Source organism: Notamacropus eugenii, chromosome 3 (assembly GCF_028372415.1).
Source record: "Notamacropus eugenii isolate mMacEug1 chromosome 3, mMacEug1.pri_v2, whole genome shotgun sequence".
NCBI lineage: Eukaryota > Metazoa > Chordata > Mammalia > Diprotodontia > Macropodidae > Notamacropus > Notamacropus eugenii.
This window is the reverse complement of record NC_092874.1, coordinates 275,315,072-275,332,809: the sequence shown is the minus strand read 5'-3', so window position 1 is coordinate 275,332,809 and position 17,738 is coordinate 275,315,072. Positions and strand designations below refer to the sequence as shown.

Sequence of the window (17,738 nt, the reverse complement as noted above, 5' to 3'; positions counted from 1 at the left end):
ATTGCTTCTATTCTCTCTTTGGATCCTGTCCCTCCTCAAGAGTGTTGACTTCAAATTGCTCCCTCCTCCCACTGCCCTCCCTTCCATCCTCCCCCCCACCCTGCTTGACCCCTTCTCCCCCACTTTCCTGTATTGTAAGGTAGGTTTTCATACCAAAATGAGTGTGCATTTTATTCCTTCCTTTAGTGGAATGTGATGAGAGTAAACTTTATGTTTTTCTCTCACCTCCCTTCTTTTTCCCTTCACTAAAAAGTCTTTTGCTTGCCTCTTTTATGAGAGATAATTTGCCCCATTCCATTTCTCCCTTTCTCCTCCCAATATATTTCTCTCTCACCGCTTAATTTCATTTTTTTAAGATATGATCCCATCCTAATCAATTCACTCTGTGCTCTGTGTGTGTGTGTGTGTGCGTGTGTAATCCCACTCACTACCCAGATACTGTAAAGTTTCAAGAGCTACAAATGTTGTCTTTCCATGTGGGAATGTAAACAGTTCAACTTTAGTAAGTCCCTCATGACTTGTCTTTGCTGTATACCTTTTCATGCTTCTCTTCATTCTTGTGTTTGAAAGTCAAATTTTCTTTGCAGCTCTGGTCTTTTCATCAAGAATGCTTGAAAGTCCTTGATTTCATTGAAAGACCATTTTTTCCCCTGAAGTATTATACTCAGTTTTGCTGGGTGGGTGATTCTTGGTTTTAGTCCTAGTTCCTTTGACTTCTGGAATATCATATTCCACGCTCTTCGATCTCTTAATGTAGAAGCTGCTACATCTTGTGTTATCCTGATTGTATTCCCACAATACTTGAATTGTTTCTTTCTAGCTGCTTGCAATATTTTCTCCTTGACCAGGGAACTCAGGAATTTGGCCACAATGTTCCTAGGAGTTTCTCTTTTTGGATCTCTTTCAGGTGGTGATTGGTGGATTCTTTGAATACTTATTTTGCCCTCTGGTTCTAGAATCTCAGGGCAGTTTTCCTTGATAATTTCCTGAAAGATGATGTCTAGGCTCTTTTCTTGATCATGGCTTTCAGGTAGTCCCATAATTTTTAAATTGTCTCTCCTGGACCTATTTTCCAGGTCAGTTGTTTTTCCAATGAGATATTTCACATTATCTTGCATTTTTTCATTCTTTTGGTTTTGTTTTGTGATTTCTTGGTTTCTCATAAGGTCATTAGCCTCCATCTGTTTCATTCTAATTTTGAAAGAACTATTTTCTTCAGTGAGCTTTTGAACCTCCTTTTCCATTTGGCTAATTCTGCTTTTTAAAGCATTCTTCTCCTCACTGACTTTTTGACCCTCTTTTGCCAATTGAGTTAGCCTATTTTTCAAGGTGTTATTTTCTTCAGCATTTTTTTGGGTCTCCTTTAGCAAGGTGTTGACCTGCTTTTCATGCTTTTCTTACATCACTCTCATTTCTCTTCCCAGTTTTTCCTCCACCTCTCTAACTTGATTTTCAAAATCCTTTTTGAGCTCTTCCATGGCCTGAGCCCATGGAATATTTCTTTTGGATGTTTGGGATACAGAAGCCTTGATTTTTGTGTTTTTCCCTGATGGTAAGCATTGTTCTTCCTCATGAGAAAGGAAGGGAGGAGATATCTGTTCCCCAAGAAAGTAACTTTCTATGGTTTTATTTTTTTTTTCCCTTTTTTGGGCATTTTCCCAGCCAGTGACTTGACTTCTGAGTGTTCTCTCCACCCCCAACACGCCTCCAGATCCGCCCAGCCAGGGCTTGGGGTCTGAGATTCAAATGCTGCTTCCCAGCCTCAGGGTTTCCTCGGGGCAGGGCTGCTATTCAGTATGAGATCAGTTCAGGTGCTCAGGTGGGGGCAGGGCCACCTCACGGGACTCAGTTCCCTCAGGGGGTTTATGCAGAGACCTTCAACAATGAATACGAGCTCCTGCCTGCTCTGGGAGCCCCGGTCTGCTGCCGCCTCCACTGCTGCCTCCTGAGGGGTCCTGAGTTATGGAGACACCCCGCTCCCCTCTCGGAGAGCCAAAAAGACTCTCTCTCTCACCCCTGGTGCCTGTGGGTGGAGGGACCTGCGTGGCTGCTGGAGATTCCGTCCCTGAAGCCCGCTCGGATCTGCTCCTCTTGGTGCCGGGTAGCCAAGGCAGGGCTGGGCTCGGCTCTGGGTCCGGGGCGTGATGGACCTTTCGCATCAGGTTTTCAGGTCTCTCTGGAACAGAAATCTTGTCCGTTCGGTTGTTCTGTGGCTTCTGCTGCTCCAGATTTTGTTGGGAGTTCTTCTTTACAGATATTTTATAGGTTGTGGGTTCGGAGCTAGCGTATGTGTGTCTTTCTACTCCGCCATCTTGGCCCCTCCCCCTCACTTGCTTGTATTTTGTGAGACATTTTGAGGTTTGGGGCTAAATTCTGGAAAAAATTTTAATAACTTTTAAAAAAAAAAGCTAAGAAATTTGCATTTTGTCCTGCACAGTTTTAATTTACGATTTCTTGAAATATAGCTCTGGCAGAAGAGACTTTAAAAAAGCCTATTGTTTGAAATGGAATACTTGACTATGTTTTTAAACTCAAATCATTCTGTTTTTCATGGAATGGCCAGTAATAGTCCCCAACCCAGGCCTTCATGACTCTTTATTAGATTTTGATGGCTTAGAATGAATATAGTTAGCGGTTGTTTTCTGTTCTGACCAGAAACTCAAGTTCTTCCCTTCTCAGACTGATAGGTCTGTGATGGTAAATTGGCCATTTTTTTTTTTTGTCTCAGTTCTTACCTAACCTCTTGGTTATTGAATGTGTGTGGCCACAGAAAATTTGAGATCTGGGAAAAACCTTAATGTGGAAAGGCCAAGATCACCCACTTTGTGCTGGCCATCACCAGCCATTTTGACTTCCATCCTGCCACTGGACTTCATGAATCTGGAAGAGAGTGAGGCTGATGACTTTGGGCAGCTCTACCTCACTTAAATGCAGTTCACAAGCAAGTCAAGACATCACCCTCATGGTGTCATTGGTCCTCTTCCAAAATGAAGGACAAACAATAAGAACCTCTATAACTATAATCTCACATTTCCTTTAGTAATGAATTTTTAAAAATTCTGATGAGCCTAGTAGATTTTCCTAGATTGTGAGTAGTGCACGACTTAGAAAAGGTTCGGACCCTTGCAGTAGAGAAGGGCTTTTGGGCTTATTATATTGTTAGCTCCCTCTGTGTTTTTGGTATCAGTGGATCTTTGCCTTTTTTTATTCAGTTCAACAAATACTAAATTACTCAAAGTCTGTGGTAGTCACTGGGAATAGAGTTTTAGAATTCAAATTGAAGTAGCAAAAAGTATCCCATTTTCATCCCTTTCTGAATTTTGTTTATTTTTCTGTTAAATATTTTTTCTTCCTTTTTTTCTTTTTACTTGGTTTGCCTTTCTTCATTACCCACTAACTCATCTTCTCCACTCTCCCAAAGAGAAACCTTCCCTGGTTACATATTAAGTATAGTCAAGCAAAGCCAATGAGAACATTGGCAGTTTTTGAAAATCTCTCTCATTTTGTGCCTCTACTCTGTCACTTCCATGCCAGAGGTGGGGGGGTATGCTTCATCTTCAGTCTTTTAAAGTGTTTGATTGCTGTATTGATCAGTGTTCTGAATTCTTTCACAGTTTTTATCTCATATTATTGTGGTCATTTAATTTTTTGAGTGACTATGCTTATTTTACTCTACTATTTCCTACAAGTGTTTCTAAATTTGTCTGTGATATAGGTAGGATTCAGTAGAGGCTAAGAGGAAGAGAAGGAATTCTAGATATAGCTTAGCATTTATAAAGAGCCTGCAGATGTGCCAACCACTGTGGTAAGTGCTTTACAAATATTACCTTGCTTGTTTCTTACAACAGGCCTGGAAGGAGATAGGTACTATTATTGTATTGTCCCCATTTTACAGTGGAATTTAAGTGATTTGTCCCAGAGTCACACAGACAGTAAGTGTTTGATGCCAGATTTCAACTCAAGTTCTTCCTGACTCCAGGTCCACTGCCATTGTACTACATAAGAAATGACAGTTAGGGCTTGTTGGGGACATGCTATCGTCCAGTTTGACTCTGCTTTAGAGTTGTAGTGGGAAGAGTGGGGAGAAGTAAAACTGGATAGGTAGGCTGCTGCCAGGCTGGGGGTGGGGAGCTTGGAGGGCTTGGACTTTGTGCTTTGGAAGTGTTAGAGAGCCCTCAAAGAGTTTGGAGTCGAGGAATGACATGAGGAAAGTATTCTCAGGACAGATAAGTCTGGATGCAGTGTGAAGGATGAATTGGAGGGATCGTTAAAAGTCTTGGGGGGTAGTGATGCTTTTCTGTACTAGGGTGAAGACATTTGGAATAGAGAGAAGGTTCACTGCCTGAATGAGAGAGATCACAGAGAAGGAGGAGTCAAGGGTAACATCAAGGTTTCTACTTAGGTAATAATAATGTGGGTGCATGGTAATGTCAGTGATAGAAATAGTGAAAGGCACAGGATGACAGGTCGCATGGTAGTACTCTGTGTTTTAGTAAACCTTCTTTCATCCAAGGCTCTGGGATCACGTAAGCACCATGTTATCAATGATGTAGTGATTTAATATGTTGCTTTTTCCAGGAGTGTTTTAATTTGAACAAATGAAAATACATTAACCCAAAGCAGTGAATTTCTCTGATAGGTTTTTTCAGGTATGAGGGATTGGGGGTGGGGAAGCTGTTTCTGATGGGAACAGCATTTTCGGGTGTCCCTCAAAATATGTAAATGACCACTACTACTACTACATGGTTTTGGTTACAGTTGAAAGCAAATAAAAAGATTTATAGACTCAATCTAAACTTTTTTTCTCTCTTTTTAAAATTTATTATAGACCCCAGGGAGAGCTGGCTCTCAAGGTTCTGATTCTGATTCATCAGCAACACCTGGAAATGCCTTGGATGTCAACAATGAAGGCTCTTCAGAGGTATGCTAATATTAATGTAGCGAAGCAAATTTAATATTCTGGGAAGGTAGCAAATGTTTGAGGAAACAATAATAAATGAAACATCTTACAATAAGGTTCTTATAGCGTTACCAAACAATTTGGAAAATGCATTTTGAAATCATAATTGTAGGTGTAGCTGTGCTTAGTGGATCACATTCTTGGGTAAGAATGTTGGGTAAGAGCTCTTTTAAGCTTTTAAAGCTTTGAAAAATAAAATTGAAACTATGACTTGTCTATTAATGACTCTTAATTCATGGTTGTGATTTTACTTTTATGAAGTGATAGCATTATGTCTGTAAGAAATTACCTTGTAATTGTATGATATTTGTTTAACTATATGTATACTGTTATCAGCTGTGGGGAGCAGTTGTTTTGATTGACATTTTTTATTATTAGAGATTTGGATCATATTCTTATAATAAGCTTTTATTCAATATAAATATGCCAGCATTGGTTGGTAACTAAAGAGATTAATGTAGTAAGTAAAAAGACTTCAAAAAATAACTCAAGTTGTTGAGAAGTCAACTTTACTAATTAATTAACTTTTAAAATTCAGTTATCGCTTCAGTCCTTTGAAGAACAAAGTGAACGTTGTAGATAACAAACCAGTGAATGTAATTTACTTGTATTTTTCAAGTCTCTTGAACCAAAGAACCAAAAAGTTCTTAAAACATAAATGCATACTTAAGTACATATATAAAACAAGAATTATGGAGGAGGTTTTCGTTGATCAAGAACTAGCAAACTAAATCAAGAAACATTTATTTAAACAAGGCACTGTACCTGACCCTGATTAGAAATTCAGCCTTTAAGGACTTTAGATTTATTGGGGTTAAAGAATATTAAATTAAATATTAGTCAGTAAGCATTTATTGATTACTATGTGCCAGCCACCGTGATATATGCAGGAGATACAAAGAAAGCTAGAAGACAGTCCCTGCTCTCAAGGGGCTCACTATCTAGTGAGGGAGACAAGCAAACAAATGTGTACAAGCAAGCTATGTATAAGATCAAAAGGAAATAATTAACGGTGAGAAGGCACGAGAATTAAAAGTGATTGGGAAAGCTTACTGTAGAAGGTGTGGTTTTAGTTGAAACTGGAAGGAAGCCAGGGACTAGAGATGAGGAGGGTAGGGTGTTTTAGGTATGGGGAATGCCAGAGAAAATGCCCAGAGCTGAGAGATGGAATGTCATTCCTGGAACAGTAAAGAGCTGGGTGTTACTGGATTGAAGAATAAATGAGGGGTAAGAAGAATGGGTGGGGGGGGGGGGGGCGGTGTGAGGCAGGGGGAAGGAAAGGGCTTTGAATGCTAGAGGATTTTCTATGTGATTTTGGAGAGGATAGGGAGCCACTGAACATTGTTGAATAGGTGCGGTGCCATGATCAGACCACTGCTTTACTTAGGAAAATTAGTTTGGTAGCTGAATGGAGGAAGGACTGGCGTGCAGAGACTCAAGGCAGGCAGATCCACCAACAGGATGTTTGATGAGATGGCCTTCCCTAGACTGGGGGCAGTGTCAGGAAAGAAAAGGGCATATTGGAGAGATGTTGCAAAGGTGAAATTGACAGCATGGTTATAGGGGTGATTGATAGTGAGGAATCATAATACCCAGGTTGTGGGCTGGGGAGGCCTAGGAGGATGGTATTATCTGAAGTAATAGGGAAAGTGGGGGCAGGGTGGATGGATAGGATTTAGAAAAAAAGATAATGAATTCAGTTTTGGACATGCTGCGTTTCTGATTCTAGTGGACATCCGTCATCGTGCTAGACATATGGCACAGAGCAATTTTTCACCAGGGAAGAATACTAGATTCATTGTTGACTCTTCCCAGAAGAGTTGTAGACAGTTTGCTGCTCTAACTAAAGAGGCCAACTAAGTATAGAGAATTTCCTGGAAAGAATTTTTGGGGAGAGGAGAATGAAAGCATTATCCTTGTATAATAATGACAGCAACAACAGCAGTACTCAATGTGTCTGTTGGACTTGGGACTTCTCAAAACTTTTCATATTCATTTGCCTGTCCATGGCATATCTTTTCCTGTGATATAATCATGTATTTCTGGCCAGCACACCTGACAGAATACAGGCTTTTTGTATTTGCAAGTTGTCCGGAGAAGTGACATTGTACATTTATTAAGTGCCTTATGCAAGATGCTGGAGGAGTTGACATCCACATATTATCAATAACATATAGTTAACACAGTCTCTGCCTGCATGGAACTTACAGTCTAGGAGAAAGGGCTGTGACATACCCAAAATATTTATACTCTAAACTTTATTGTAAGTAAATTACAATTGCCAAATGTAGGGTGAGATTTGAGGAGGCTGGTCATTACTGTTGGAAGTTCAGGAAAGGCTTTTAAGAAGGAATGGCCCTTTGGGTTGGGCTTTTTATGGGCAAGAATAAGGAGGCGCAAGGAAGACATTTTAGGTATAGTAAATGACTAAACAAGACTGTAGGCAATTAAAAGAATGAAGGGGGTTCAAGTATATAGGTAAGAAAAAATGGAAATTTTTTAGTGAGGAAAATGAGGAGATTCAGGTGAAGTTCTTAAAATCATAAAGGGCATATATGAGATAAAAACATGAACTGCTAGCATGAGGTAATTCCTTGAAGCTCAGCAGGTAACTTTAAGGTCAATAAAAAGGAAGTATCACCTTTCATAGCCATGGTAAACTTGTAGAACTTTTAGTGACAAGTGGTTGCATGAGCAGAAAATATAAATAAGTTTGAGAAAGATTTAGAGATTCCTGAGAATAGTGCCATGATAGATTCAAGGAGGAAAGGATGAATTGGAATATATCCCCTGTTAGACCCTGATATAGTGGAAGGAAACCACATCCTCTACATGAAAGATGCCTTGGGACAACTATTGGAGACAGAATATTGGACTGGATAAACAGTTGGCATTATTCAGCTTGATATTTCATATTTTATAATTTCTCTGCACTGATTACTTAGTAATAAAAATATTCAAATTCTTAGAGTACTCTTTATCCACTTGTCTTGTAATCAGTGTTCATCTTCTTTTTAAGCATGAGAATTCTGGAAGTTTGTCAGTTTACCTTTTTCAATTCTTAATACCCTAAAATAGATGTTTTTCCGTTGATTACTTGGAATTAAAGCTGAATAGAAAAGATAATTTAACTGGTTATTATCTCAGAGGTTTTAGTTCACTTTGGGAACCCAGTTGAATTCTGAGTTATTTTTTAAGAACCAAATGACCTGTCCTAATTTCTGTTCACTTTTCTCACAATGATCAGATACAATTAATTACACACACTAGGTAGTTAACCTGTGGCTATGTAAAATCTGTTTCCTGAATTCTATTAGACAGATTTACCTGGACTTTCTTTCCAACACAGTTACATTAATTTCCCCTATACTAGAAGATGCTTTTTGATTTTACCTTTTTAATATATTTCATGTTCAAAATATTGATCAACAGTGAATTAATCATATTTGGTTTTCTAAGCAATCTGTGAAGACTGGAATTTAAGCAATCTGTAACATTTTAAAGTCTCCATTTTTCTGGATGTTAGACTACCTAGATGTACAATTATAACTCCTCACTTCAGTGAAACGGTCCTTATGTTCATTTTAAATTGAACAGTAAGTTGGATGTTTTGAAGATTTTATTTTATAGCTACTTTAAACAGATGGACTCGACACACTTTTTTTATCCCTTCAAGACTGCTATTGCTAGCTATGTAATCTTAAGTCAAATTCTAAATAAACGTGTTTTACTAAGATCAGATTTCACTGTTTTAGCAACTACTGATATATTTTTACATTAGCAAGTCTTTGGTATTATTGCATGATAGGTGAACATTGTATATACACATCACTTAACTCATTAACTAGCTGGTTTTGTCAGATTAAGTGTTGAAATTTTTTTGATGGTCTTTGGGTATCCGTGAGAGTCTAGCTAAATACTAACAAACAAAAAAACAGCCTAAGGGGTATCACTGATTTTTATAATTTCCCTAATTTAAGCAATCCTATTGGATTCCTCCTGGTCTTCTAGGAAAGTGATTTTGAGTCAGGGCAGAATTGTTCTAGAGCAAAGCTGATCCAGGAATGGCATCCTCCAGGAGAGCCCGGTTGTAATTATTAGAAGGGAGAAAAGACAGAATCTTTGTCTTCAGCATAGAGCTTTGAACCATTTGGATTAGATACCCTGGAAACTCACATATTATCACTTCTTACCTATCTCCTTGGAGGAATCTGACACCACCCTGCCTTCCTGATCTCCAAAGAATTCCTTGAATAAGCAGATGACCTGTTAAAATAGGTTTTCCATTTGATCTCTCATGCCAGGTTTATAGTCTCAGAGAGACAGGCTGTTACATCGTTATCTACCAGTATTTAATAAGCACTTAACAGAAAGGCCACATAGAGTAAAATGCCAATACTAAATAATTTCAGTATTTCATCATTTAAGAGATAAAGGTTTCGTTGATATTCATACTTTCTCCAGCGATGTAGATTGCCCTTCCATAAAAGTTTTTGCCCATTCCAGTTTTGCTGGACTGTCATCTTCTTTCTGATACCTTAATGTAGATGTAAGGGTCTATCCTTGACACTCTCCATTTCTTTCTGTACTCTTCTGTGGCCTCTTGTTTAATATCACAACTACAATTCCCACCTGTATATAGCTCTATAGCTTTAGTTCTGACTTCTGATTTCTACACCTTCATCACCAGTTGTTTAGAGGATACTGCTATCTGTCTAAAATTGAGTGTATATTTTCTCTTAAACTTTTTTCCTTCTGACTTTACAGTATCTTTCTGTAGTACTTCCCTTTACCCCAGCCTCCTATGTTCACCACCTTGGTGTCATCTTTGGGCTGTTAACTCTACCTCCTGTCTCATTTGATCAGTAACCAGATCCTGCTGTTTCCACCTTTGAAACAAGCCTCCTGTTTTATCTCCTTGCCATCCTACACTGGTATAGCCTTTCATTATTACTGGCCCAGATGAGTGCAATAGCTGTTCTGCAGTTTTTCCCACCTCACCTCTCTTCTCCCTCTTTGATGCTGTATTTCATAACACTTCCAAGATAATATTTTATCCATATAAATCTGGAAATATCATTCCTTTGCTTAAAAGTATTCAGTGGCTCTTTCTTGCCGATTCAGGAAAGTTGGCTGCTCTAGCATTTGAAGGCCCTCCGACCTTTTATCCCACTGACATTTAGAGCTTTTTTCTAATATTACTCTTCTCCTAGAGTGTTCTGTTCTAGTAAAGATGGACTATCCTCTGCTCTGAGATTTGTACAGACTGGGTTCCCATACTTCTTTGCACTTTGGAGTAAGTATGGAAACATTTCATCAAAGGAAAATCCTGGCCAATCAGAAGGGTGATGGGTGGACTTGTCATTTCATTGAAAGGGTAAACACATTAGAGCTTGGCTAATTTAGCAGGGGAGGTGAATTGTAAAGATCACACTGAGTATATTTTTCATGTTGTAGGTTAACAATATTCAAATTTTATTTCCCTTAATTTTTTTCTTTAAAATTTCTAATTTATTGGGGAGGAGCCAAGATGGTGGAGTAGAAAGATACACATATGCTAGCTCCAAACCCACAGCCCATAAATTACCTGTAAAGAAGAACTCCCAACAAATTCTGGAGCAGCAGAAGCCACAGAACAAAGGAGCGGATGAGAATTCTGTTCCAGAGAGACCTGGAAACCTGACGCGAAAGGTCCATCGCGCACCAGACCTGGAGCAGAGCCCAGCCCTGCCTTGGCCGGCAAAATGGAAAAAAAAATTTTCTAATTTATTTCCTGTCTTTCATATTTTTGAGTTGACTTTAAAATAACATGTGAAGCTTTTCTTTCACAAGGCTTCATCTTTCCATTTTGCATGAAAAGTTCTGTATCTGTGACTGCTTTCTTGGAGCATTACCAGAAGGAGCACAGGGAGAAAGAATGCAGTGGCCAGATCCTGCTTAGTGACTCCTTTGTTACTGTGGATCCCTAATGTTTTGTTTTAACTCTGGTGATGGGCTTCCCAGAATACCTGGGATTCTCCATTATGGACTTCTCCATTGGTTAGCTGTTGCTTAACCTTCTGTGGTACAAGGGATGATAGGCTGCTTTAATTATGCATACTTGGTAAGCAGTGTATGATAAGCAAAATGGAAAAATCTGCTGTTTATATTATGTTTTATAGATGTTTTCTTTTTTTTGAGCTTTGAAATATCAAGGATTTAAGCTAATGTTTTTATATAACTTACCTCATGAAATTTCATTCATGAATGAGTTAAAAATTATTTCCCTTCATTTATGTTGTCAAAGGGAACAGTTTTTTCAAAATTATTTTTAATTAATAATTATCAATAACATAACAGTAAAGTGATAATTTAATATATTTATACATCTGTTGTAGAATATATTTATGATAAATTAATAAGTAAATTTTAAATTAAGATTAATTAAATCCAGATAGATGAATGTGTTAGATTTTTCTAGATTATCTCTCCCTCAGACAGTTATTGAAAGAGGAGGTCACTGGTGCTGTCATCTAGAGAAATCCATTCAGTTAAAGTTTAATAAATACCTATTAAGAATCTACTATGTACAAAGCATTATATGAAGTCTTGTCTGTGATGTAAAGATAGGACACAATCCTTACTTGCTGTCAATGAGCTCATGAAATAGTAGGGTTGATTAAAGCGGAGACATAATTACTACCTAACCCTGGCAAGAACCTATGATTACCTTTGTGTGAGAACTTCTTCCATCTCAACTGTTTATAATTTGTAGTCTTACCAAGATACTTGAAGTTTATAGGGATTGACCTGCCCATGAGTCAGATAGATAAAAAGTGTCACTGGCAAGATTTGAACTCAAATCTTTCTGTCTCAAAGTCCTGCATTATTTCTATTACGCTGTGCTGTCTTTCATACAAATAATTATAGTACAGTAATTTAAGTGCTGCAGAGTGCTAGATTTGGTTCAGAAGAGTCTGTTAAAGGTAGAAGATACTATAGAAATTACTTAATTTGGTTCCATTATTTTATAAACAAGATGGATTCCCACAGAAGTGAAATGACTTGCTTAAAATTGAAGAGCAAGCTCTGCTATGTTCCAACCAGCTCTTGTTCTGAGTTGGCTGGAACCAAAAACTGGATTTCTTGACTCTCAGATGAAAACCTCCATCACTGCCTCGTGGGTAAGAGACATCATGTTGTTGGGGGAATCAAGACATAGTTTGTTAAGGAGGTGATATTTGAAGTGGGCCTGGAATGATAGGTTGGCTTGTGACAGGTAGAGGGGTAGAGAGGATTCTCCACATTCCATATGGAAATGAATAAGATGAACAGAGGTGAGGAGACTGGAACACATGGGCTGATTTTGAGAAAGTTCATTAAATTTGTTTATGGCAGCAGGTACGGGTATGGAAATAGTGGAAAATCAACTTTAGGACCATATTGTGGATATACTTCAATGTAGCTCTGGTAGACAGAGGAGAACATTGAAGGTATTTGGGAAAGGGACTGAGGTAATTAATCAGTCCTACTTTTGGAAGATTTAGCAGCAGTGTAGAGTATGGTTTAGAAGGGAGGGAGACGAGAGGTGGAGAGAATAGTTAGTTAAGCTATTGAAATAGTCTTTTAAGAGTGAGGTAATTAGGGTCCATACTAGGGTGAAATCAGTGACTGTGATGCTGTATGTTAATGAGAAAAGGAATAATGTTATTTTTGAAGCTATTAATTTTTTTTTAATGAGTAAGTGAAGCTCCTTATGACATCTAGGTATTAAGAAAATAAAGTTTTTTGTCTTGTTAAATGAGGAAATTACACATTCAGTAAAAATTCCTCTTAATTGTTCAAAAGGTCACACACAAAAAAAAGATTTACCGGTAAAACTTCCTAGAATGGAAATGACAAGTCATTTATGGTCTACATAGTTAGAGCCCAGTATATATGTGTGCATATATGTGTATGCCGGATTGGGGATGGACAAGAGACAAACATTGGCAATAATGAGAATAAAACAACCCTGTGACACCAGAGATGCAGTGCTAGTTTTATTCTGTCAGTATCACTGTGTGACCTTGGACAAATTAATTACTGTGTCTCTCTTCCTTCTCTGTAAAGTGAGGGGACTGGACTACATAGCCATTACATTTTCATTGTGGTATAAAACTCTGAGGACTAATACAGGTAGCTTATTTTAAAAGAAAACTTTTAGGATCTTAAGAGTGAATTGTAGAAAAGATATAAAAATGATTTTTTTGGAAATACATTATTGAAATCATTAAGTCCAAGTGGTATATGCCATGAATTTATAAAGCCCTTGAGAAACAGAACTCACTGTGGAGATAAATTGATGCATAGCTAGGTTATTTTTACACAGCTTAGTATTGTTACTACGTTTTAACATACTGTATTGAGATTAAGGGATTCTACTGTTGCTAAAGTCCTCCTGGGATATTTCTTTATGGCCTGGTGGTGATCCTGGGTTCTCAAAGGCTATGGCAGTATAAACTGGAATTGTTTTGGATACAGTCTGGGTGATGGACTGTGCATTGCCTGAATACCTTCCAAGTTCAGAGAGGTTCATGGCCCACTTGAAGATTGGACCCTGCACAGTGAGATTTTTGGCCACGTAATGATTTATGTTTGTTGTGAAAGCACCTAAACTGACACAGTCAAGATCCTTGAAGCTGGAATGACCCTGTACTAATTCAAGAAAGATCCTGGAAAAGAGAGATAAGATAGCATTGCATTTCTTCTGTGTGTTATTATGTAATAAGTTAGTATTGCATAATAAGTCAGCATGGATAGAGTTTGCCATATTCTGAGAGCCTCTTATTTCATACTTTCATATTGGTCTGAGCTGGCGGAAATTTAAGCGACTAAGGACAACGATCAGAAGCTTTTGCCCAGATATATGGATTCATGAGGACAAAAAGAGGATTTTGCTAAGTGGTAGAAATCAGAAAGCCAAAGGAAGGGGAAGCTTACAGTGATTTCTAGTTAGTTGGTAGTTTGGAGCATCTGGTGATTTGGGGATGGGGTGGGGAGAGGTGTTGATTCAATTAAGTAGTATGGTTATTGCCTTTGGGTAGTATAGATTAGGTGACAAAAGTACAGAGGGACCCAGGAGATGATTGCTTTTGAGAAAACAAGGCTGAAAAGTTGATGGTTGTTTGCTTTTTAATTCGAATAGATTTACCTTTCTTTTGTTGGACTGAATTTATTTCCTGGTGAATATATATTTCTTTAAAAAAATTAATAGAACCTTAGAAATTCTAGAGTCGTTAAATCTATAAAACTCTATAAGGCTTAATCTCAAACTGTAAAAGAGACTCTACTCTCTCTTCTATATCATCTCATGGCAGTTGAAATGAGCTATGTCCTTAATGATGCTGATTACATCTATTTTCAATTCCAAAGTGTATTTTTTCCCCTTGGGAACACAGTTCAGGTGTTAATATATTCCCACAGCATCTGTGTAAGTCAGGCAACAGTATAAAGGAACAGTCCACTCATTAAATGCCTAACTGTCTGACGACTGGCACTTAGTGTTATAAAGAGAGCTACTCAATTCTCCTTGCGTTGGGTTTAGTTAGAAGATCTAGGTTCAAATTCTGTCCCTGCTTCTTAATACCTGTGTGACCTTGGGGTAGTTCACTGCTCCCCTTTGGGCCTCAGCTTTTTTATCCTTAAAAATAAAGAATTTGTCTAGTGATTGTCTAAGGTCCCTTTCAGCTTTAAATCTGTGATCTGAGATTTTTCAAGAGCCCAATCTCTAAAATGGAAGCTTAGATATTGAGAGATATCAGAGTAGCTTTGCATAAATAGCACAGTGCTGGACACTCTGAAGTGTGTGCTTAGTAAGTATTTGCTGATTGTGGCACTAATGAAACAGTTTAAAGTTTATAATTCATGGAAGGAAGCACAGGTGAATTATTTTTGAAGTATGAACTGTATGAAGTATGAAGCATTGACTCCTTACCCTAATAAAAGTATTACAATCTTGGTAACTTTTAAATCATAAAAATCATAAGATCAGGTTTTATTCTTATGAAAGTATGCCTGTGCAAGTATGTACTGAACCAGACCTGGTAAATCTGCCATAGTGAAGGGTTTGGAGCCAAAGTACCACTTATATGATTGACTAAAGGATACATTTGAAACACCTAGATCACAAGAATACATGCCTGATTGCAGATCATTTGTCTTCCTTACTTTTAAATTATTATTTGGGAGAAAAAAGTAAGATTAAACAGTTGTTTCACCCTGATATTTTATAGAGATTTGAAGAAAAGGAAAGTATCTTACGACTGAAACCTTATACTTGCACTGTATAAATTACTTGCCTCAAAATATAAATAAATACCCTTTGGAACATTATGGAACCTGAGGGAAAAATGGTTTTATGGAGTGTTATTTTCAGTCTATGCATTGTAGTTGTTAATGGCAGTTTGTGAAAGGAAGGGAAGTTCATAGGGTTATTACATAATACATTATGTTGATAGCATAAAAAGATTTGTTTTGATTGCTTTGTGATAGGAAAAAGGCTTCTTCTAGCTGTGTTGTCCTGGTGTTGAGAGTGCACAGAAAGCATGAGCCATGGTTGTGATATGGGAAGGATAATGACGCTGCAGTGCTTCTGGTGTCTGTTATATGGTCTGTTTCCAGTCGACTTCTGTCCCTTTTTGAAGCTGTGATGTCTTGTTCTTTCCTTGATTTGGGAGTGCCCCTTCCTCCTCCTCCTGACCACCTTCAGTGGATTATGACGTGCGTCTATTTTTAAAAAACTGATTAAAATTTAATTTCTTTCCAAGAACTTTGGAATATTTCCTTGAAAAAATTAATGCTGCTCTGATGGTGAAACAAAACCAAAGTTTGAATCATGTATGTCTGTTCAGTTCAAGAAACATTAAGGTTTTGTGTGTGCGCAGTGCCTTCCAGGGAAGATGACAGTGTTTACTTAAGCCGTAGCCCCTGCTCTCAAGAACAGCTGAGGATGTGAGATGTGCACTGAAACACACAAATAAATCTGGGACCTTGTGGCTGTGTTTATTTTCCCATTTATGCACATTTCCTGCCAGCCCCTCATGTTCTTGTCATTGTTCGCCCATAGTTTCACCCTTAGCATACTCAGGTTCTTTGGGTGTTGTAAGGATATCACTGAAGTGCTCAGGATGCTCATTGGTTGATTCATACTCATGTAGATGTGGCCAACCTGCGATTTTTGGTCGTATATTTGTTTTGTAATATTCTTTCCATGGTTTCCAACACTGCACTGCTCCATTGCACCTTGTGTGATCCTCAGCTTCACGTCTTTGGAGACTAAAGTTTTTCAGTGATTTGCAGCCATACAGCATCATTGGAAGAATGTTGGTATTAAAAAGTGAGCCTTTGTTTCTTGAAAAAGTTTTTTGTTATTAAAAGTACTGTTCCATTTCCTAATGGCAAGCCCAAAGACTCTCTTCATGTTCAATCTTGGACCCACCTCATTGTCCATTTGCTTTGTTTGTCCTAAATGTACAAATCAACAGGTTCTATAGACCGTCCATCAGCTGCATTTGTAGTCTGAATGATAGGCATTCTCATCCCCTTGTGGTGGTTTTTGTCCTCCTGTATAGTTTATTCAAGAGGTCACGTTGTTCTGAGATTGCTTAACGAAGAGCGTCTGGAAGTCCCCATTATCTATCTGAAACTTCTTTGTCTTTAAATCTGTGTTGGATTTCTTTCATGATGATGGTAAATGCCTTGGCTCCCTGTTCACTGGCAGTCATTGTATTAATTAATCAGAGAGTTGGCAAATAAAGTTATCTCTGTTGCATCTTCTTAGGTATACATATGTATATGTGTACATATGTATGTTTATGCATGGATGACTTGCCGAAAGCCTCATTCTGCTCTGTCATCAAATATTTTTGAATAGCTAGCAAATAATAAGTACAATGGAATCTTGAATTCTCTGTATCTTTTAATAATCTGTGTGACAGTAAAGGTTTAATTTACTGTGGATATTGCTTGTGAAAGCCTTTCTGTTCCTTTTCAATATTATCATCAATGGCGACAGTTATATGTATGCAGATTATTTTCATAAAATGTTTGTTTAGATGGGAAAACAGGTAAATGGGTCAGTAGTTGTTGATATTCTCTAAATTGCCTTTTTTTTGGTAGTAATATCTGAGTTTTTTTTTTTAAACTAATTCCCCTTCTCCCCCCCCCCCCCTCCCCCCCTTTGTTTTTCTTTACCTCCTTTCATATTCCTTGAAAACAGGTCTGGTTGAGAATCAGTTCTCTCAAGATTATCACCTCCAGCATAGATACCTTCCACATATACTTGGTCTAGACAGTCAGCTATTCCCATCTTTGTTTTCTCATTGCTATTTCCAATTCCATAAACACCAGGACTGTGATATCCAAAATGTGGCTGTCCATTGATGGTGAAAAGTTTGATATAAAAAACTTTTTGTGCAACTTTTCAACTTTTTATTTGTTAGTTTCATCCTTAAATACACTCTAGGTGGTATTTATTTAGATTTTTTTATGTAAAATGTTTCCATATTAGCATTTTGTATAAGAAGACTCAAATAAAAGAAAAAAATGGAAGCAAAAAATTCTCTTGACACTAAAAAAGTCTCAAGGAAAATTTATTACAGCAGAGTTCAGAGGAATTGAACACTTTGGACAAAGTGAGCCCCCACTCTCTTTTCAGGAGGAGGGAGCACTAAGTGAGATGAGGTATATTCTGTTAGATTCTCCCATGAGGTGATGGAGTGGTCCATTCTCTAATAAGTCACCATCTTCTCTACATGCA

The 17,738-nt window shown here is 37.9% G+C and overlaps 1 protein-coding gene across 5 annotated transcripts in view; it reads left to right on the top strand.

The window, feature by feature from the left end:
- EEA1 (early endosome antigen 1) overlaps positions 1–17,738 on the top strand; it is a 132,419-nt gene that overhangs the window by 24,120 nt on the left and 90,561 nt on the right. For all 5 annotated transcript variants that reach the window (XM_072655563.1, XM_072655562.1, XM_072655566.1 and 2 more), the window contains exon 2: positions 4,829–4,921. In XM_072655563.1, coding sequence (XP_072511664.1) covers positions 4,829–4,921 — 93 coding nt within the window. The remainder of the gene's footprint in view (positions 1–4,828; positions 4,922–17,738) is intronic.